Here is a 23,504-nt window from a genome sequence, read left to right on the forward strand (position 1 = left end):
TATTTATTTCAAAACCCCCTTCCCCTCCCCCTTTTCTGATGAAGGGTCTAGGCCCGAAACGTCAGCCTCTCTGCTCCTATGATGCTGCTTGGCCTGCTGTGTTCATCCAGCCCTGCACCTTGTTGTCTCGGATTCTCCAGCATCTGCAGTTCCTACTATCTCTGAACCAATTTAGGAATGTCAGTTGGATTCAGAGTATGTGGACTGAAAGCTACATGTATTAATAGAAGGGTCATGTCCTTTCCAGACAGAATGATCATGTACACACACTGTTCCTGTTTTAACACAACAAATTATGGCACAGCCATTCACTGGTTGATTAATGAGGGCATTGCCCTGATAAAGAGTCAGGATGGTTTAATAGTTCAGGAAACAAGGCTGTTAACTATCAGTAAATGTAACTGGGTAAATCCTCCATGGTAATGCTTCTATGAATCACCACTCTTCTCTCCGCTCAAATTTATATTATTGCAATGTGTCCTGACGAGTGAAATATCAAAAGCTTTGGCAAAATGCAGTCCATTTTCAGCAATACATGAGCTTTAAAACATTCTAGGCTCCTTTCTAATACTGACAACTACCCCCAAATTAACAGGCTTCTCAGAGTCAATATTTTTCTAATTCCCTGCTTAAGGTTTGTTGATTTTATATTTAAACACTCACTATCAAATTGAAATACCTGATTTCTATAATCTTATCCGATATCTTATACCGATATCTCTACCATTTCATATTCCAAGTCACTACATTGCAGGTTCTGTATCCTTTTCTCATCTAATAACAAACGTGCTTATAACAAACCTTGGAATTTCATCCAGTTTCTGTGGAACAACATCTGTTCACAGCACTTCTCTTTCTCTTACATTTGGACTGGGAATCTCATTCTCTGAGGAATGCTGGGCTCTACATCATTAAAAACCCTTCCTCTTATTGAAGCAGCAGAATTATTGAGCTACTTTTCTGGTTTCTTTACCTTACAGAATAAAGTTGATAAAAATCAATTTATTTCAATTGCATATGTACATAGGGTATCCAAAACAGATTTACTAAGAAAACACCTGTGACTCCAAACCTTATTTTCCTCTTAACACATTAAGAAGTTGCCATCAGTCTATATCGCCTTTCCAACAGACCTGATGTGATAGCTTTTAGAGACAGGATAAAACATACTTTGGATTCTCATGAAGATGGAGAACTCAATTTCTGGCTGCTGGAATACTATGCACTTACTTCCAACTTACACAGTCAATTTAACTTTGCCCTTGGAAGAAAAGGTTGAGCATACAGTTAGCACTGGAAAGATGTAAAATAAGTACTGAAATAAAGTCTGATTCAATATTGATGCTGAGACTTATGTTACAGTTACATAAAGCTCTTTTTAGACCCTAAAACAGAAATTACTGAGGAAGGGTCACTGGACACAAAACATTAACTCTGATTTCTCAACACAGATACTGCCAGACCTGCTGAGCTTTTCTAGCAATTTCTGTTTTTGGTTCCGATTTCCAGCATCCACAGTTCTTTTGGTTTTTCTCTTTAGACCCTGTTTGGAGTACAGACCTTAGCTCTAGGTACAGCACCCCAGAAAAGACAAATTCAGCCTGGGTGAGGTGAAACCTGGATTCAAGGCTATTATAACATCTGGGTATTTTCAGCACTTCCCTTAAATGTTTAGACTTCCAACATATGCATATTTGGCCTTTGTAAACTATGATCAGGCCAGTCTTATATTCTTACTTTGTTCAGTATTAAGGAGTGATCTAACTGAGGAGTTTAAGATGACCAAAATAATGGATAGCGCAGACAGAATTTTTTCTTTCTCTCCTGGGAAGTCTAGAACAAAGGACGTTAACCCTAAAGTTAGAAATAAACTAATTAAGGGTAGTGTCAGGAAACACAGCGTAGTGGAAATCTGAAACCATCTCCTCCAAAAAGCTATTGAGAATGAAAGCTAATTAATAATTTAAAAACTAAGACTGATTGAAGAAGGGTCTAGGCCCGAAATGTCAGCTTTCCTGCTCCTCTGATGCTGCTTGGCCTGCTGTGTTCATGTGCTCTACATCTTGTTATCTCTGATTGATCTTTGTTAGGTTAACAGCATTAAAGGCTTGCAGAACAAAGCTGGTAGATGGAGTTACAATACAGATCAGCTGCAATCTAATGGAATGGTAAAATAGGCTTAAGGAGCTAAATGATTGATTTCTGTTATGACTTTCCCTTTAAGAGCCTTTGGGGCGAACAAGGATTTTTTTAAAATCTAGATGTAACATTTGAAAAGAACTCGCACAATTAATGGATCATTGGTAAAAAGTATTTAAAAGTGACAGTGACTACAAACGAAATGATTTTTTAATTACACTCCCACAACCTCAATCCCCGAAAAAACACATCTAAAAGTTTTATAGCATTTGCAATCTCCATACTGCAAACTGAATTTTATTAACTTTCTGCAGTGTTCTGAAAGAGAAGTATTTCATTGGTTAGATATAATGGTTAAAGCACAGGACATTCTCTCAGCAATTTATTCTCTGCTTGAAAACAGCACTGACATAAATATTCCCAGCCTAAGCAAGAGCCTTTTGAGCCTACCTTTCCTCCAGCTGGAAGTTAGTGGAGATGTGATCAGGAATGTGCATGAAATATTCATAATCTCTGAGAAGACGCAATGGTTGAATCAATGTACTGCCCCCCATTTTAACCCGTACAGGACAGGAAGATCCTACACTGAATCTTGGTTGAGGGTCAAAGTATAGTTACTACAAGTGGCTTCTGCAGTCCTGTGTTACCATGGAAGAAATTAGTCAGCATTATGGATGGAATCTTCCTGGTTTCATGGGAGATGGCTTCAAGGTGGGGCGGAGAGGAATTTCAAAGAAAGAGAAGTCAGTTCAGGAAATTTACTGTGTTCCTGCCTTTTGGTGATCTTTCCAAACTTGGGGCATCACTGGCACAGACTACCTGCCCAACAGAAGCAGTAGTGCGTAATTAACTGCACATTTGTTGGCTTACTGGGGAATCTTCCCAGCAGTGGTCCCCTCCCAGGATCAAATCCAGCAGTTGTCTGAAAGCATCTTGTGGCAGGTGGCAGGGGTGTGGGGAGGGATCCATGAAGCTTCCTACAGTGACACCATCCCAACATGAGAGCAGCTTTGATCAGTAGGTTTGGGTTTTGTTTGTCCAAAACAGATCTAAACCTCTCCACAGGGTGCCTCAAGTTTTGAATTCCCTGCAATAAGTTAGGACATTTTGTCTTTGTCCACCCTATCGAACTGCTTCATAAATTTTAAAGACATTTATTAACTCACCTCTCGGACTTCTTTCAAGACTTGAAACAGCCACATTCATCTCAGCTGGCCTTTCCTGATTGTTCAGAATCCATCAGCTCCAGTATCTTCCACGTAAATCACTTTGCACTTTCCTAATGCCTCTGTATGTATGCTTTTCATTATAAGGAGACCAGGATTGTACACAGTACTCAAAATGCACTCTAATCAAGGTGCTATACAAAATTTTAACAGGTTGAATCAGAATCAGGCTTGGCACAGTTATTGACACTTACTGCTGAGTTTCAATGATGAATTGTGAGGGTGGGGTGGGTTTGGGAAGAGACAGGAGACAGGACCTGACAACCACCGACTGGAACTCTTGTCAGCCAACTGCCACAGTGTTGCTTGTGGGAGCTTACTCTGTGTAAATTGATCACATAAGAACATAAGAACTCGGAGCAGGAGTAGGCCATCTGGCCCCTCGAGCCTGCCCCACCATTTAATAAGATCATGGCTGATCTTTGAGACTCAGCTCCACTTACCCGCCCACTCGCCATAACCCTTAATTCCTTTACTGTTCAAAAATTTATCTAGCCTTGCCTTAAAAACATTCAGCGAGGTAGCTTCAACCGCTTCACTGGGCAGGGAATTCCACAGATTCACAACCCTTTGGGTGAAGAAGTTCCTCCTGACCTCACCATGTTTTCTACATCACAACAACGTTTTCACAAGGAGTTAACCTTTTCTAATGAAACCTTGGCATATAGTCACCAGCACTATTTCACCAAAACATGAGACTGTGTTACTGAAACTAATCATTTGTTGTGGATTTTCTGCACATTTTTTTCCATATCCCCTTCGCTATTAATTCATTGTTTTGAAAAAAAGTATTTTATTGGATCTAAAGTGCTTTGGGATATCGACAGTTTGTGAAAGGTGCTGTATAGATAATGTATACAGGACATGTCTGTTTCATTTCCTCTGTACAAATGCAAGATTTTGTTCCTTGCTCTGTGTTATGAGGGCTTGGACAGGAACATCCATAACAATGGCTCTATACTGAACTTTCCTCTGTTAATTTCCTTTTTTTATTAGCAATGAAAGTGTGGAATAGAAAAGCTGGTCAACAACATTCTAGAAAGTATAGACATTCACAGTGGTGTATAAGGATGGAGATGGCTCAAGCGCAAAAATTACTTTAGAGTTGCTCTAAATACTCAAGGCACCTGTTTGCGTGTAAATGTGTAACTGAATAAAAAATGCACTGAAGGTTGAACATTTAACTGAAGTGAATGAAGACTATTTCTGTAACCTTCCTGATATTTGCAAAACACTTTGTCCAAACTTTTAAACAAAGTTACCCCGTTTACAAGTTTCTCAAATTAACAGTCCTGTCAATCAGGAAAATAAAAAATAATTTAAATATTAACTTCTGTCAGCTTGCTTTAAACAAAAAGATCACAGTTTCATTAAGCACACTGAGCCAGCACAAGAAGCTAACCTTTTCTAATGGAACGCTTGTCATACAGTCACCGGCATCATTATACTAAAACATGTGACTATGTTACTGAACCTAATCGTTTGCAGTGGATTCTCTGCACGTTTTTTCCATGCTCCCTTCTCAGTTAATTCATTAACTGTTCACATCCTGTTACAGTGGCAATTTTAAGTGGTTGGTGACCCTGTTAATGCAAGACCTATCATTACCCCTTAACTTCTTCTTCTGTTAAAGGCAATGGCCTTTGTGTCCCCTCATTTATTCTCTACCAGATCTTGAATCAATGTAACTGTTGCTCCAGTTTGTGACCTGTTCCAGATCACTTGAGCTGCCAAACTTTAACTAGCTGTTAATATTTGCAGGCTTGAATTGATTGCCATTTCCAAGTGGTACTAATCAGAACACCAGAAAGAAACACTAGGTGGCGATCTACTACCAGCATTCTCCTCCGCTGTAGACAACAAGCAGTATTATTTCCTGTAGCCAATAGGCAACCATTGCACAGTTTACCGGCCATGAAAAGTCTTTTGAGTTGGGTCATCATAACATAGCAAACACTTATCGAATGAAGACATCTAACAAAAATAAAAACATTGAACAAACTGAACGGGCTGACCAGAGTTTTCAGGGAGACTAGACTTTTGCAAAAATTTGGTCATGTTTACCCAAAGTTCATAATGTTGATCTCATCCTTAGATATTTTGACAAAATATTAAAAAAAAAAAAAAAAAAATCGATAAATTTGCTATTTTAGTTTGTTTAGAATCCTTTGGATGAGTGCTAGATATAGTGTGTTCCACAGGCAAAGAAAATATATGAATTTTGACATTGTCCAGTATGTAGGTTTGGTTGTGTGATTACTAAATTATTCACTGAATTGACTAACTTGTGTAGACTTCATCTGAACAGCTAGTTTTTAAATCCAAATCAACAACTTCCTTAATCTAGAGATTAATCAGTCCACTTGGTACCTCTACATCTTATAATCAGGGCAAACAAGGCTTTTCATTGTCCCTGAAACCTTTACTGCAAAATTGCAACACCCAAGCATCAAGTCATGATGACACATCAACACAGGTGTGTGTTTAGGGATGTTGGTGGTGAATGTAGAAATACTGTGGGGGCTTCTGTGGGACACTATGGCACATTAAATCGCTTGTCCTACTCAGAATCTAGCAGAGAGTGCTTAAAATGTGGAAAGGAGTGTTTGTTGTTTTACAAAAGTGAAAGGCTCTGAAGTATTAATATTGAGGAGTGCCTTAAGTGCTACCTACTGTGATGACATGGGCACATATGGATTTGTGGAGAGAACAGTTTTGGATCTTGACGGAGTAAGGCCTAACATCCAGGTCCTCTTCATTGCTTTTGAAACAATGTCGATGTACCTTGTAACTACTTCACAACGAGCAGTTATCAAGTACATATTCAATACAAGAACATCCTTTCGTTAGAGCAGTAAGTGGTTTTCCTCTACCACAGGGGACCAAGCTAACCGTGTGGATGCCTGCACTGAAAGAAGATGGTGGTAGCAAATCCACAACATGGTGCGGTGAGGTGTAATCTCTGTTTAGCCACACATACAGCATTTGCTGCTGATGCACCCACCTGAGCAGTAGAACACACACGCACCACCTCCTTCGACGCCCCAGGGGGTGGGATGATTTTGTTGAACAGTCCAGTCCTGAGGCGAGGAGTTGGAACCAACAATGTCTTTCTGGCCTAAAAGTAGGAGATGGTACACAAGTTATATTCCGACAAATACACCTTGTTACACCACTACTTTATAGTACTGTACCCACAAAGGCCAAAGTACCTTGGCAACATGTGTCTTCTACTTCCATGCTGTAAAATTGAAAAGTGGCAATAACAGCATCTGTGGGATGTCCCACTATTCTGATCTCATTTCGCAAACCATCTTTCTTGGCAGCTTTGAAGGCTCGTTTCTACACAGATATTCACTGAATGGATCATAACAATAGTTTTTGTTTCGATTACATACACTTCTGCTCCTGAAGGCATGTCATTGTACTGTACAGTATCCCAATAACCTTCTTTATCTTATCAAACGGCAATTGTTAATTTACATGGCTAATTCACTGGGTTGTTAGTGTATGTCAGTGAGTCATTCAACCAGCAATGCAGTATGCCAAACTTCCCTTTGTCCAACATTCAGATTTAGAAAGGGTCATTGGAAAGTGATCAAAAGAAGGATGTGCAGAACCGAATGGAAGAGGCCTCATTTGCCTTTTTTAAAGGCACTGTTGTCTAGCATTGTATTAAAAGGGAAGTCTGCTACTTATCAGTTTAAGAAAAAAAAGTACAGAAAGAAAGTAGTCAAAAACGCAGACTAAACTCAAAGCATAAACCATTTTAACTCGCTCAAAATTGCATCCAAATGCTTACCTCAATGTTACTATGTATTTAGACGTCAATGTCCTGAAGTTGATAGTTCGAATAGATTGAAATAACAGGATATGAGGCAGCTGTGGGTCAATTTGCCATACCTTGAAATGACAAAATGCACGTTTGTATTTGAAGTTTCTCTCAGAGATCTCTTCAAACAGCAGACAGTCAGCAAAATGGACAGGCTTCCAGAGAAAGAAAGCAAGATAAATTGGGGGTTATGAGAAGCCTGTGATCAGCTTCTCATTCTACCATTTCTCGTGGTTGAGGAATGCAAGTCTCACATGCCCACTATCTGACCCATCAGGAAATTGCGGCCAACTGTGCGCGTGGCTCTGCAGTGGAGGAACAATAACAACCATACAGTTCAAGTGTGTGCCTGTTCATTTGTGCCTAGGATTGTAGATACCTTCTGCTGCGTTTGGGGGTGTGTGTGTGTGTAACTGTGTGTCAGCGAGAGTGTTGGTCTGTACAGCAGCAAGTGCAATTGTGTGTCCATCAAAAGGAAGTACAAATCCAAATAAGGCAAAATACAGAAGTCACTACATAGTCCAGTAGTGGACCCTCACAGTGTGCCACAGATGGGGCAGATGGTTTTGGAACAAGGAGGTGCGAGAGATGCTCAGGTTGCTGTATGGTCTTTCTACTGTTTAAGCTTGGTCTCCTCCTGATCCTTGGCACTATTGTGGATGCTTCTTCTCCAGTTTGGATGGGTCTTAGGTACAAGATTCCAAGCGTTAGGTTGAAATGTTACATTTGAGCTGGCTGTGAGAACATCCCTAAAACATTTCTGATGATCTCTGGTCATCATTTGTTATGAAGAAGCTTATAGTAGAGAGCTTATTTTGGAAGTCTTTGTTAGGCTTACAGATGAGACAGCCCCTCCAGAGCAGTTGATTGACCATAACCAGTGCCTCAATAATGGGGATACTAGCTTGAGAGAGGACACTGAAATTGGAGTGCCTATGTTGCTAGTGAACTTGCAGGATTTTGTGAAAGCAACACTAGCAATATTTCTCAAGAGGTTTGAAGTGTCTACTATACATTGCCAATGTCTCTGATACATACAGGATGACTGGTAATACTTCTACACTGCAGACAATGAGCTTGGTGCAGGATTTGAAATCCTGGCCTTCAAGTCTTTCTTCATCAGACAGCCAAAGGCAGAGCTGGTACTTGAGGCATTGAGTTCATCCCCAATATCAGCTCTCACAGACAGGAGGCTCTGAGGGTATGAAAATTGTTCCACACTGTCCCATGGCTCACCTTGGATCTTGACAGACCAGGGGTGCAGTGTTCTAGGTCTCATGGAATTGTTCCATTCCAGTATGAAGCTACCTGAAGTTGCATGCAAAGGAAAACAGAGAAGAACAATGGTGCACTTGTACTAGGTCTACTTGGATGCAATGGTGAGGATCACAGCTCGCAAATTATTGTGCACAAACAGGGTGGTGATGAATTTCTGCAAGTAGCCAAATTTATCAAGGCTACCACCTCCAAGGAGTGCACTGCATTCCTGCTAATCCGAAGGCATGGTGGCTCAGTGTTTAGTACTGCTGCCTCACTAATTGGCTGTGGAGTTTGCACATTCTCCCAGTGTCTGCGTGGGTTTTCTCCAGGTGCTCTGGTTTCCTCCCACAGTCCAAAGATGTGCAGGTTACATGGATTGGCCGTGCTAAGTTGCCCGTAGCATCCAGGAATGTGCAGGCTGGTGGATTAGCCATGGGAAATGCAGGCTTACAGGCATAGGGTTGGGGGAGCATCTGGGTGGGATGTTCTTCAGAGGGCTTGTGTTGATTGGACAGGCCGAATGGCTTGCTTCCACACTGTAGGGATTCTATGACTCTAATCCCACTTTCCATTGTGGTAACATGAAATCAGGAAACAGTAACAAGTTCACTTTAAAATCATTGAAACTGCACAGCAGACAAATAGTTGTGTAGCAGCTAGAAAACTCAAGATATCAGCAAACAACATTTGAGATTGGAGGCAGCTCTCTGTGCAGATGAGGCAGATCCCTCCAACTAAATGAGCAAACCAAGGAAAGTCTAGCATCTGGTCACAACTAGACGACAAAAAGGTGTACAATATAGTAATGGAAGCTGCCAGGATGGGCTCTCTAGCATCTATCCAAATCCTTGCCCTGAAATAAGCAACAAAACAAAAGTATTGCAGATTTCAAAGCCAGCTCTAGATGGTGGACCGGGTTTATGAGGAGAAACAATTCCGTACTGTAGTGGAAGATCAAGATTTCACAGCATCTCCTAGAAGAACTTGATGATTGGCTGATTGTATTTCAGTGGTTTATAATCAAACATCAACAAAAGAATGAATACAGAATGCTTGAATTTGGAAGATGGCCTCCATGAATTCTGACAGGCCAGCCTGTCAAACAATGAGCAAAGTTGCAGACAAAAGCATAGTGAGAACAGCAGCAAATGAAAAGAATAAACTCACTTTCTGGTGTCACATATGTATGATGGGTCAAAGCTTACGCTGATAGTGATAGTCAAGAGAATAACCCTCCTAAAACAGCAATTTACATAAGATGCAGTGATTCACATGCATGGTAAAGGATGGATCAACGATGATGGTTTACAAATATGGCTGAGGAACATTTGGAGTTAAGAGAATTAAGAGGAATGCCTTCTCATCTGGGAAATGTTCACACATTGCAATGATATTGTTGCTGAAGCTAGATCACAAAAGTGATTATATGATAATGATTCCCATTAGTCTAAACAGCCTTGTTCAATTACTGGACATCTGTCTAAACAAGCATAAAGCAAAAAAAAGACTAAATAATCAGAGCAAAGAAGATATTCACCATGGTAGGCAGCTTTTTCTAATTCATTCATGGGATGAAGGCATTACAGGCTAGCCTTTTATTGCATGTCAGAGTCAACCTGAGGGTCAATTGCTAAGGGTCTGGAGTCACGTGTAGATCAGACCAATGAGGATGGCAGTTTCCTTCCCTGAAGGACATTGCGAACCGGATACACAACACTACATACTTATTTAAAAAAAAGCTTAAGCAGGACTGAAAGGATTCAGATGCATCACCCTGGCTGCAACTTGTTCTTCAAGAATGGGAAACGTCACTGGCAAACCATTAACACAATCCACTGACATTTTACAAATCAATGAGCGTTAAGGTCAAATCATGCATATGATTACTCCAAAGGAAAGGAAGCTTCAGGAGGGCTCAAAGTTTGGTGCTGACTGGTGACATCACAATGATTGCTTTGAACAATCTTTAATGCCTTACAAGCTCGAGACAACATAAATCAACAACGCTGTGTTACCATGAGGCACAAACAATGCTCTTCACTACACTTTCGTGATTGAAATGGTTGAAGCTACTTCAGCATCTTGGGAAACAAGATTGTTGCAATACTGATGGAATCTTACAAACACTTTAAAATATTATACACAGGTTTTGGATGCTTTAATGAAGGAATTTCAAATTACTGTACTTCTAACAAAGACTTTATAATATTCTAAGGCTTTTTGATTTAATAGATAAGCCTCTTTGATAATGACACTTGACTTTATTTGATTTATTACTGTCACGTGTACTGAGATACAGAGAAAAGTGTCATCTTGCGTGCTTTACAGGCAGATCGTACCATACATAGAACACAGAACATAGAACATAGAACATAACAGCGCAGTACAGGCCCTTCGGCCCTCGATGTTGCGCCGACCTGTGAAACCAATCTGAAGCCCATCTAACCTAAACTATTCCATTATCATCCATATGTTTATCCAATGACCATTTAAATGCCCTTAAAGTCGGCGAGTCTACTATTTTTGCAGGCAGGGCATTCCACGCCCTTACTACTCTCTGAGTAAAGAACCTACCTCTGACATCTGTCCTATATCTATCACCCCTCAATTTAAAGCTATGTCCCCTCGTGCTAGCCATCACCATCCGAGCAAAAAGGCTCCCACTGTCCACCCTATCTAATCCCCTGATGATCTTGTATGTCTCTATCAAGTCACCTCTTAACCTTCTTCTCTCTAATGAAAACAGCCTCAAAACCCTCAGCCTTTCCTCATAAGACCTTCCCTCCATACCAGGCAACATCCTGGTAAATCTCCTCTGCACCCTTTCCAATGCTTCCACATCCTTCCTATAATGTGGTGACCAGAACTGTACGCAATACTCCAAGTGCGGCCACACCAGAGTTTTGTACAGCTGCAACATGACCTCATGGCTCCGAAACTCAATCCCTCTACCAATAAAACCTAACATACTGTACGCCTTCTTAACAACGCTATCAACCTGGGTGGCAACTTTCAGTGATCTATGCACATGGACACCGAGATCTTTCTGCTCATCCACACTACCAAGAGTCTTACCATTAGCCCAGTACTCTGTATTCCTGTTACTCCTTCCAAAGTGAATCACCTCACACTTTTCCGCATTAAACTCCATTTGCCACCTCTCAGCCCAGCTCTGCAGCTTATCTATGTCCCTCTATAACCTGCAACATCCTTCCGCACTATCCACAACTCCACCGACTTTGGTGTCATCCGCAAATTTACTAACCCATCCTTCTACGCCCTCATCCAGGTCATTTATAAAAATGACAAACAGCAGTGGCCCCAAAACAGATCCTTGAGGTACACCACTAGTAACTGAACTCCAGGATGAACATTTCCCATCAACCACCACCCTCTGTCTTCTTACAGCTAGCCAATTTCTGATCCAAACCGCTAAATCACCCTCAATCCCATGCCTCCGTATTTTCTGCAATAGCCCACCATGGGGAACCTTATCAAATGCTTTACTGAAATCCAAATACACCACATCAACCGCTTTACCCTCATCCACCTGTTTGGTCACCTTCTCAAAAAACTCAATAAAGTTTGTGAGGCACGACCTACCCTTCACAAAACCGTGTTGACTATCCCTAATCAAATTATTCCTTTCTAGATGATTATAAATCCTATCTCTTATAATCCTTTCCAACACTTTACCCACAACCGAAGTAAGGCTCACTGGTCTATAATTACCAGGGTTGTCTCTACTCCCCTTCTTGAACAAGGGGACAACATTTGCTAGTCTCCAGTCTTCTGGCACTATTCCTGAAGACAATGACGACATAATACGAGTGCATCAGGGTAACAGAACAGAGTGCAGGGGACAACGTTACAAGCTGCTGAGAAGGCTGACACTTCTAGCTTTTGGCAAAATTTTCACCACCGTATGGCATGCGTTGAGAAGGACGATTAGGAAAAATACATTTTACTACTCCGAGCTATTTTCGCAGAATGGGATTGGAGTTGTACGGGCTACCTGTTGAGGCCAGTTGTCGGAGGCTGACGGAATTTTCAGTTCATCTCTGGGCACTCCAAGGAGTAAAGGAAGCAGACTGGCTACTTGCCAGCAGGTAGCTTCGAGGCAGTAGACCAGAGAACTACTGCTCTAGGCAGGCTTTGAGGTATGCCATCCTTGCCCACCTCACCAAAGGTGCAACCACAGGCCTTCCTGTGAAGGCCCTTCATGATAGTAGGCTGCAAACTTTGGCTTTTTTTTTACAAGTTGCTGGTAACACATCTGTTTCCAGCATCAGCAAGGTGCAGCTCTATCTGAGCTGGAGAGCCTTCTATGAGATGTCCAGCTTTAAGAGCCTGCCTGCTGTTCTTAATTTGACATCAAGCATGCCATCTGGCCCCCAACTGGCAAATTCACAGAAAATCAATGTCAGGTGAATGTTTTAGACACACTGCATGTTATGATCCCCATCTGATTCCAGTAATACGTTTCTGAACCAAACCTTGCCCTATGGATCTATGATATATGGAGGGAGACAAGAAATAAAGAAAAACGATTAGCTTGAAAATGTTGTGTATAATTCTTTCAGTGTCATATCATTCCACCAAAACAATCAGGTGGCCTTGCAACTGGCAACAAGCAAAAAGACTCATGCTATTCATGTTATGCCAGGACTGGCGTATTTCATAGAATCCACTGCTAAATTAGCATCCATTTATCACGTCAGCACCAAAGACAGCTAGTTTGGAGGACAGAGAAAGCTAGAAAATTCCTCTATTATTTTAGTCTTTCTTGACTACATGTTACTTGATCGGCCATCTATCTCTGGCATCTGGATCATCCACCAAATTTACTAATGCAGCTCTCCAGATAGATGGCAAAGCTACGACATAGCCAGTGCAATGTGGGCAACTTTCTTTACCTTCTTTTTTCATAACCATGGAATTAAGCAAGTTCTTCCTGTAGGAATATCATGGAGTTCTGGAACTTTTCAGATTATGGACTGAGTTTACAGCAATCCTGCCACCCAATACTCCAATTCGCAACTTAATGCTATTCAAGTGCATTTTGCCATCCTATAACCTTTGTTTTTGTTTTCAGGATCACATTGGTTTCTGTTGGCATTTTACAGATTTTTTTAGTGTTGTGAATAGTTCAGAGATGAGGTAGTTACTACATTACACTGAAATCAACTCTGTGGTCATGTACCAAGGTATTCACTCTGGCCAGCTCTGACAAATGGAACCAAACAGCAAGCAACATGAGGAGGTAGCAACTGGGAACAATCAAACAACCAGATAGAAAGCAATAAAACAAGTATGACCTTAGGAAAGGGCAATGGAGGGCAAAAGCAATTCACCACTGTGTAGTATCAGCTATGACTCAGTTGGTAGCACTCTCCTCTGTGCCAGGAGGTTGCAGGTTCAAGTTCCTCCAACAATTTCAGCACAAAAATGTAGGCTAACACTCCAGTGCAGAACTAAGGAGGTGTTGCACAGTTTGTGAAGCTGTATTTTGGATGAGGCATCAAATCAACAATCCACCTTGTCCATGTAAACGAACATATGGCACTATTCTAATATATAGAACGGGAGATTTCCCCGGTATTTACTTCAATATTTAGTGCTCAATCATCATCCCTCAAATCTGGGTCTTAACACATGACTATGTGAAAGTTCACTGTACATAAATTGAATGCTGCATTTCCTGTATTACACAATGACTACATATTAAAAAAATTACTGGCTGTAAAATACTTTAGGCCACCCCAAAATCATAAGAAAATTCACAATATAAATTTGAAATCTTTCTTTTATCAATATACATTGGTTCTGACTTTGCTGTTCTTCTTGCTCAGTAGTCTTTACACCATAATAGGTCTTTGCAATAAGTAAAACAAAGAATATAAAAAGTGATGAAATTTTGGCTCACCTGTATAACTTTTTCTTTCCAAAGTACACAGGAAAGATATATCAACACAATCTAACTGATCCACAGTAAACTGGCAATTAACACCAGAGTTGTGATATCAGTGGACTACTATCTAACTGGTGGAGATGTCACAACACTGGTTCGTAATTTTAGTACAGAATTAATATTTCTAGACCACAAACATTCTGAGTGCAATAAACAAAAATGAGGCATTTAGTATTCAGGTGTGTTGCATTCTCCAGAGTAATTTTCAACATCCTATAGATAACATAGTTATCAGGACAGATTTTGCTGCTCAACCTTGTAATTCACCTTTAAAATTACATAACAGCTTTAAAATCTCAAATTACTTTCTGTAATAGCAAAATCATATTTATTGAAGTGATCTGCAAGATATGGACTGCATATTAACAAACTCCCCATTACTGTTGAGCACAATAAATTGTGCATGTGAACTGCTCCCACTGATTCTTTGGTCCACATGGGTTACTCCCATTTGATTTAATAATTAAACAAATTCTACATCACATTTGTGTAAACATCTAAGGTATGAATTTTGACATATTAAAGGCATAGTGCAACATTCCTTGGAAGATCAACCAAGCATTTTAAGTTTAGTACCAATGGGACTCCTCCCCAGAACAATCATCCAAGCCTATAAATTCAAAAACATGCTATATGTGTGACCTGCATCAGAGAACCAAAAGTCAGCCATCCTATAACAACTGGTGGACTGAGTGGTGGTCCTCTGAACTATACCCATACGTTTACTCCAGTGATATCTTGGCATTGGGACAGCCTGGATGTGTGCCCGAGGACAAAGTAAAAATACTCTTCAAGCAATGTGGAGGAGTAAAACAGGGTTGAAAGCAGCTAGCTTGGGTTCTTCTTAAGTTCATGTTGAAATACTTCCCTTGCCTTAGCCCATTTTTATTATGGGGTCAAATAACCAAGTATCCAGTCTGGAAGCAGTCAAATTGTTGACTGCAATTAATTACAGTACATGACCTCCCAAGTTGTAAGATTTTCAATGCGTCCTTCTTCAACTGTGGAGGCCCAGAGTAACCAGTTGCTACCTTTTCACATCAATTATGCTTTTAATACATTTTGCAGAGGAAAAGTTTCACCTGATATTTTATTAAAATGCCTGAACATGAAAATAAATGTTATTCACTTGGTAGTGAGCCAGTTGGATGGCTTTCAAAGGAAGAGGGAAACTTACAATTGACAGCATATCATGAAAAGACCTCAAAAGTGCTATATACAATAAATGACTTTTAATAAATAGTGGCCACAAAATTTGTCTCCATAGAGCTTTCCACGCCATGAGGAGCAGGGACAGAAGAACTAAATCACAGAGCTACAATCACTGTTACCGTTTTTTTTTCCAGAATGGCAGTGTGGGTGTTCCAAATAAAGTGTGTGCAGATCATCATGTCAGTCAGCCTGTAACACCAAGTTGATGCCCCATCAGTCATTATCCATTTCGCTGCTCTAGTTAGGAGGCGCTTTTGAATGTGTAGAGCTGAACATGTGCAGAGATGCATGGAAGACCCCTGTTGTCAGCACTATTTTAAGGAATTGCCAAACAACCTGAAGCTGAGTTGCTTATGACTATTTAATTGATGTTCCAGAGTTCCTGAAAATCCTGGGTTGTTGGAAAATCTGTGCACAGTTGATCATATCAGCTGTCAATGGTGATATGAAGGAGTTCTGGACTTCTGAAAGATCCCCGAGTACATTGCCTCATCTTAGTCATGGAAACTACTGCCACAACCCCTTTGTACTGGAAATATCCGTGAGAAAAAAAAACAATGGAGAGTTGAGAGGTTACTTGCAGCAAAAGGAGTGGGAAGCCTTACCTAACCAGGGATTTCAGACAGCACTTCTTCCATCTGTACCTAAAGCAGGAAAAATGCACTTGGGAGCTGTGCTTCACAGAAATATGCCACCTCTTAGAGGTGATCCTGCAGTCTCAGAGCAGGGCAAAGCCATTGTTGCAATGCCTATCAAGTGATCGTAGCAATGAAGTTTTAATCCAGTGGATTCCCCCAAGATGAAGCGAATGATACTGAAAACATTTTGCACTTTACTCTTCCTGTGTATAGGGTCTCTGACTTCATGGATTTTGCACTAAACTGAAAAAGGGAGAAATACCTGTTTCCGTGGTAGCAGTTATTAAGCTTCTAACCTCCCTCAGTCTGCTGGGGAATGCAGAAAATATTAATAGCTCTTGTTGCTCTGGTCTATGAACAGCACAAGTTTCACAGTCAGCCATGGGGTATTCAATATCCTTGGTCACCCCAGACCACCATTAAGTTGACCAAGCTTTGGCTCTGCATTTGGTGATTCCCAAAATGTCCCTGGTGAAATTTCTCCAGAACGTCTTTGTGAAGTGAAGCTGGAATGACCATGCATTTTGCCACATATTCATAAATCACCCATAATTGTAAAATGCTCTCGATTCTTAAAGTATGTTTACAGTCAACGAGTTGACCCTTTCATATGGCTAGCCTTTGACACAGTGATTTTCCTGATCCCTCTTGTTATATTTGGTTGAGCTGACATTGATTTGCTAGTCACTTTGTTGTTGTGGACTGAGTATACAATGCAATCTCGTGAACCAAGTCAATATCATACATAGAAAGGCTGTTGACTGTTGTTCTGGATCCAGTTCAAAAGAAACCAGCACAGGGTATGAATGACTTTCTGCCCCCAAATGGCAGATTTGGGGATTTCCAGTCAACATGAGGGCTTTGCAAATTGGTACAAAACAAATAAATGGTCAATCCATCAAGGCAACCTCAAGATAAGTTCTGGAGCAGGAATGGAGATGCACCTTCAAATATTATTCTTTCTTAATAAAATAATGATGGTCAATCTGCACCTTTGCTAAATACTTAGCATTGTACCAAATGAAAAATTCCTATATTTGCAAGGTGACTTTATCATCAAAAATAAGTCTTAAAAATCACTCATCTACAGTTTAATCACAACATTGTTTCATGACACTATATTTAGACTGTCAAAAAGGATAACTTCATTTCGACCAAAAAGCCATTTCTAAGCCCTTCACTCAACTCATGCCCCTTCTTTTATTTTGAAACTACTTTAGTTCCGTTTGCCAGTAAATCACACAAGAGGTTTAGTCTTCACTTGCAACTCTTCTGAATGTTGACCAATAAGGGGACATCACACCCACTTCTGATCTCATTTTATGAAAAGTTTGTACATGCACATCTCCAAGAAAGATCATCAGATAGTTATTGGGAAGAAAAACATCAGCTGTACTTGCTCAAGATGAATTGAGGTTAACCATAATGTCTCTTGGTACCTTCACTGAGGAAAGGACAAACACAATGCAGACTGGGGACAGAGACCAAAACCATCATGGTCTGCATTTCATCATGTTTCATTTTTACACTGAGGCATCACAGCAACAGAATGAACCATTTCATGAATTTCTGCAGGGATATTAAAGTACCAATTACTAGGGTATCTGAAGAGATCCCATAGTTGTTTTTTTCACCCTATACAACTTTCTATTTAAGAAACAGAAAGTCTTTGAGATTCGTTTCATTGCAGAAACAGTGCAACGAGAAGAAGACATTAAAAGAGTGGTAACAACTATTGCTATTATGGCTTTATTGAAACAGCTTAGCACCCATGGCTATTCATGTTGAAAATATGCATGTGGTAGCAATTGTGAATGAAAATCTTTATAAATAATTGTCTGGCTGCCTTTTTGATTCAGGAGGTTTAATTTAAAACTGCTGTGTTTAAGTGCTTGGTTTTAAATGACTTATTACCTGGAGCGTAGCTAAACGGACTCCTTCTAGTGGTTTGTCAGGATCCACCTTCACATCACTCGTCTTGATGAAACTATCTAAGTTTTTGATTCTATTACAGGCATCATATGCACCCTGCAATGACAATAAGAAGCAAAGACTTACTTCAAGTGTGAGCAAACGGACATTTTCCTGTGGTTTGTCGGGATTAACTTTGATGATCCTTGCGTTTTTGAACTCTTGCAAATTTGGCAAATTTCTTGCAGCCTGGGCAGCTCCCTGTTTCCAGAAGATGTGACGAATTACAATTAAAAACAACCACCGGAAACATGCATGGTTTATTATATCTTTATTTCCCCCACATTTTAAACTCTTCGCCCTCCCTTGCATTGCATTAACCTTTTTACCTACATAAATCTCCTTTCCAAGCACATCCTAAAAAAAAATCTAGATTACACAAGGGGTTAGGTTTCACTGCAGTATTTTGAACATTGAGAATAGAGTAATAAAAGTGGAGCACCCACACACTTCATTTTTCTACTTGCAGTCATTAATACTTTCAGAACAAAAGTGATTGAGAAGGCATTTTGTGCACTTGAGTGCATTGAGGGATCTGTAGAAAAATATGAAAAGAACATGTTCCCTTTGAACAAAAAAAAAAGTGATGACTGGACATTGTAGTTACTGCTGGTAACACTCAAATTTTTCATGTCCAAAACTAATTTAGCCAGTCAAACGAGCAGAAATCCTCCACTATTTGTTGACTGTAAAGATCACAGTGGACAGGCTCTTGCGGTGCACAGGTATTGTCCCTACCTCTTGGTCAGAAACCTCTGGTTTGAGACTGAAGCCAGCACTTGCTGACCATCTATGGTGCACTTGTAATGAGGCGAAACTGACTGCTTATCAGAAATGAAACAACGAACTGCAGATCTGAAACAAAAACACAAAACGCTGGAGAAACTCTGCAGGTCTGACAGCATCTGTGGAGACATAAACAGAGTTCACGTTGAGTCCAGTGAACAGTTGTGATGAAGATTCACTGGACTTGAAATGCTGATTCTGTTTCTCTCTCCTCAGATGCTGCCAGACCTGCTGAGTTTCTCCAGAACTTTCTGCTTTGGTTGATTATCAGCCTGTGAATCCTGCCAGTACTCCTGATGGCAGGCACTAAGAGTGGGTGACTTTCCTAGTTAAATATCCTGCAGAAGGCAATGGGAAACTACTCCTGTACTTTTCCCATTACTACAGACTAATTGAATGAGATGTTTGTGGCCTAACCTTCGGAAATGAGGGCATCACGGAAAGAACCCACTTGGATTATGTCAATGCAGTCTTAATGGAAAGCACATGGAAAGTGCTTTTAATTCAGCACAAAGCAGTCTCTCCATTCAAAAGGACAAGTGGATAGCTGTTTTGAGGAACAAAAAACTACTACACTGCTGCAGTACAAGTGTGAAATACACTGTCCGGGCAAAGCAAAAACGGTTTTCTGGGCCTAGTTGTGATACGTATGGGAGTTTTTGGTGCTGTCACTTGATAACTGAGATTGCAAAGGTTTCATTTTTGTCACACGAAAATCACCACGACAAGCATAATTCATTACAAAAACAACAAAACTGATCTAAATTTTCTCATAAACTGCTTGTTGCTACGTGCTGGAATGCACAAATGCTCTTCCATAAGAGAGTAAAACAGTTGATGGAGTTTATTGATTGCTCAGTCAGTTCATGCAAGAGTCTCTCTCCCTCTTTCTCTTGCTGTTTTTGAGCAGGACAAATGACCCTGACCCAGTGCTAAATGACCACATTGGAAGCAAAACTTTTTAGTTGTGAGCACTGACACCCTTGCAAGTCCAAAATTGATTAAATGAAAACAAAGGTAACAGCATGGCTAGAATAAGAGGCTGCCAACATTATGCAGCCTGACTCGGTATGGGCGCAAGACAGACTACAAAGGCCAAGGGAATCAGCAAGTCTGTCAGCACTCACCCACATTCTATGACCAGCTGTGAGGGATATATTTAAATGTCTACTCCTCAGATTTGATTGTGGTTGGTTAGGTTGTGTTGACTTAACTTTTTGTTTTTTTTTCACCCACAGGATGGTATCAAACTGGTTGTGTAAAGAACAACAAACTTCAATGATAACCTAAATCCTTGTTATGAAAACAATGATACAAGCAGCTATGTTTGTGTTGAACTTATGGCATAATGTTGATATATATGTGAATTCCTTATAATTCATTCCAATCTTATGTAACATTGTAATCATGATTAAAGTTCTGCAAATATAACACACCAAAAGGAAGTGTCTGTTGTGATTATCTGCTAATTATTATTTATTTTCAATTGCTCTTCAATGGCTTTAAATTTCTTAAAGTAGCTGCTAATATTGATTAGATGGTGGGGTGGGGGGACGCTTTGGTGCAGCCATTTAAATGCTTCCCACACTTACTGAAGAGTTTATTGCCACCAATTGATATACAGTTCAAATTCACGTGTAAAAGCTTTGTCATGGTCTACTTTTGAGGAAATAAGGCAAAGTTAACTTCTGCCAAGTTTGACATGGATACTTTGTTTGAGTAGATTCACAATCACGCTTCCCTCGTCTGCGCATCACTGAGCCTGTAATGGTGCTTGCTGTATTAGTCCTAATGTCTCACCAACATTAACAAAAACCACTATAAGAGGAGACTGAAGAAACAAAATTTCGATGTAGATCATGTGAATTTAGGGAACACAGACAACGTTTAATTTCTTTGATATCCATGTTTAAGCCATTACATAAATTTGTTCAACGTCATGGAATCTCCTTTCGAATATTTGATACAAGATAGACTGCTGCCTTGTCCATAAAATATATAAAGACTGCACTTTCATTAAACTTCTGGTGAGGAAGAAGTGTCAGCACTTTTTTCTATCCCTTCAGCTTTTGCAATGTCTTTTTTTGTCAGGCTCTGACAGCTACAACATGAACAATTTTCTTTGAAATTAATTCTCAGCATGTGGGTGTCGCTGGGAGGGCTGGCATTTATTGCCCATTCCAACTTTCCCAGTGACGGAGGAGCTGGGCCACCTTCTTGAACTGCTGAAGCTTTGTTATTCTTTGCAGCGGCTCGATAACATCAAGTGGTTTACTTGGCCATTTCAGAGGGCAGCTAAGAGTCAACCACATTAGTGCATAACTGAAGTAACAGATAGGTCAGACCGGATAACGACAGCAGGTTTCCTTCCCTAAAAGACGTCATTGAACTAGCTGGACTTTTATAATTATCTAATAACTTCATTGTCACTTCTGCCTTCACTGATACCAGGTTTTAAAATTGCCAGATTTTTAATACGACCCACTCTACTTGTACGAACAATATTGTGATCTCATCTTGAATATATAAATTAGGAGCAACAGTAGACCATTCGGTCCCTTGAGCCTGCTCTGCAATTCAACAAAGTCATTTCTAATCTGATCGTATTCTCAAATCCACATTCCCACCTAACCTCAATACCTTTTGACTCTTGTTGATCAAGTAGATATTTACTTCGGCCTAAAAAGTATTCAATGACCCTGCCTCCACCACTCTCGAGAGAAGAGGGATCCAAAGACTCACAACCGTGTGAGAGGAAAATAAAATCCCCCAAATTTCTGTCTTAAATGGGAGACTCCTTATTTTTAAATTGCATCCCAATATTTTAATCCCTCTCACATGGGGAGATGTCCTTAAAACACACACCTGTCAAGTCCTATTGAATCTGTATCAATATGCTTGCCTGTCATACTTCTAAACCCCTAAGGATATAGGCCCAACCAGTCGGACTTTTCCTCAAAACATAGCAGCCTCATCCCAGGTGTCAGCCACATGAAATTTCTCTACACTGCTTCTAATGCATTTACGTTCTTAAATATGGAGATCAAAATGGTACATAGTCCTCTGGATGTGATGTTACCAACATTCTGCACAACAGTAGCAAAACATCCCTACTTCTTTATCCCATTCCTGTTGCAATAATCAACATTTCATTTATCTTCATAATCCCTTGTCTACCTGCATACTAAGCTTTGGGCGAGTCATGTACCAGGACACCCAGGTCCGTACGTAATCTCAGAATTCTGCAATTTCTCTTCATTTAAATAATATGTTGCTTTTCTAATATGACTGTCAAAGTGGCTAAGTTCATATTTTCCCCACATTTTAAAATTCACTCATGGGATGTGTGCTTCACTGGCAGGGCCAGCATTTATTGCCCAACTCTAATTGCTGACTCCTTATGTTCTCTTCACAACTTACTTTCCTACCTGTCTTGTTTTGATCAGTAAATTACATTCAGTCCCTTCATCTGTCGTTTACATTAGTTGTAAATAACTGGGGTTCCAACAGTGATCCCTGAGGCACAACATAAGTCATATCCCAAAAAAGACCCATTTACGTCCACTCTCTCCTTCCTATTAGCCAACCAATACTTTATCCATGCTAGTCTGTTACCCCTTACGAGCTCTTATTTTGCATAGAAGCCTTTGATGTTACACTATGTCAAATGCCTTCTGGCCATCTAAGTGCAGTACTGATTCACCGTATCCATGTTGCTCGTTCCTTAAAAAACTCTAATAAAGCACTCAAACATGATTTCCCTTATACTGATCCATATCCTGTCTGATTGCATTAAGATTTCTTATGTGCCTGATATAATGGATTCCACTATACCTCTACGACAGATGTTAGGCTAATTGACCTATAGTTTCCACTTTCTGTCTTCCTCTTTTGTTAATTGAAGAGTCATATTGTTATTTCCCAATTTGATGAGATCTGCTCAGAACCTAAAGAATTTTGGAAAATTCAGACCAATGCATCTGCAAACACAGCAGTCATTGGAATACCTTAGGATGAGTCCAATAGGACAGGGGCTTGTCAGATATTAGTTCTAATAATGTTTTCAGCAGCATTCCCTGGTAATTGTAATTATTTTAAGTTGATCACTCATTTCTATATTCTGATTCTGAGAAGTTATTTGCATCATCTACAGTGAAGACAGATTGCACATATCCATTCAGTTTATCTTCCATTATTAATTCCCCAGCCTCACTCTCTAGAAGACTTACTATTTTCGTATTTAAATACCTATAGAAACTCTTATGATCTGTTTTTCTATTTCCAGCTAGCTTTCTCTCACCTCCCCATTCCCCACCCTTATCAGTCATTTAGTTATTCTTTGCAGTTCATGGAATCAGTCCAATCTTCGAGTCTGCTACTCATTTTTGTGTAACCTGGAGCTTTTTCTTTCAGTTTGATACCAACTTTAACTTCCTAAACTAGTCGCAAGTGGTATGTCCACCAATAGG

At 40.1% G+C, this 23,504-nt stretch overlaps 1 protein-coding gene across 6 annotated transcripts in view; it reads right to left on the reverse strand.

Annotated features, from left to right (window-relative positions):
* Positions 1-23,504, reverse strand: part of mthfsd (methenyltetrahydrofolate synthetase domain containing) — a 61,684-nt gene that overhangs the window by 25,555 nt on the left and 12,625 nt on the right. For 4 of the 6 annotated variants that reach the window (XM_048606070.1, XM_048606071.1, XM_020520114.2 and 1 more), the window contains exons 3-4: positions 18,337-18,450; positions 6,370-6,483 (exon numbers count right to left, since the gene is read on the reverse strand). In XM_048606070.1, coding sequence (XP_048462027.1) covers positions 6,370-6,483; positions 18,337-18,450 — 228 coding nt within the window. Of the gene's footprint in view, positions 1-6,369; positions 6,484-18,192; positions 18,307-18,336; positions 18,451-23,504 lie in introns of all 6 variants that reach the window. The other 2 variants (XM_020520107.2, XM_048606073.1) reach the window with 2 other exon arrangements.

Source organism: Rhincodon typus, chromosome 15 (assembly GCF_021869965.1).
Source record: "Rhincodon typus isolate 14 chromosome 15, sRhiTyp1.1, whole genome shotgun sequence".
Lineage (NCBI taxonomy): Eukaryota > Metazoa > Chordata > Chondrichthyes > Orectolobiformes > Rhincodontidae > Rhincodon > Rhincodon typus.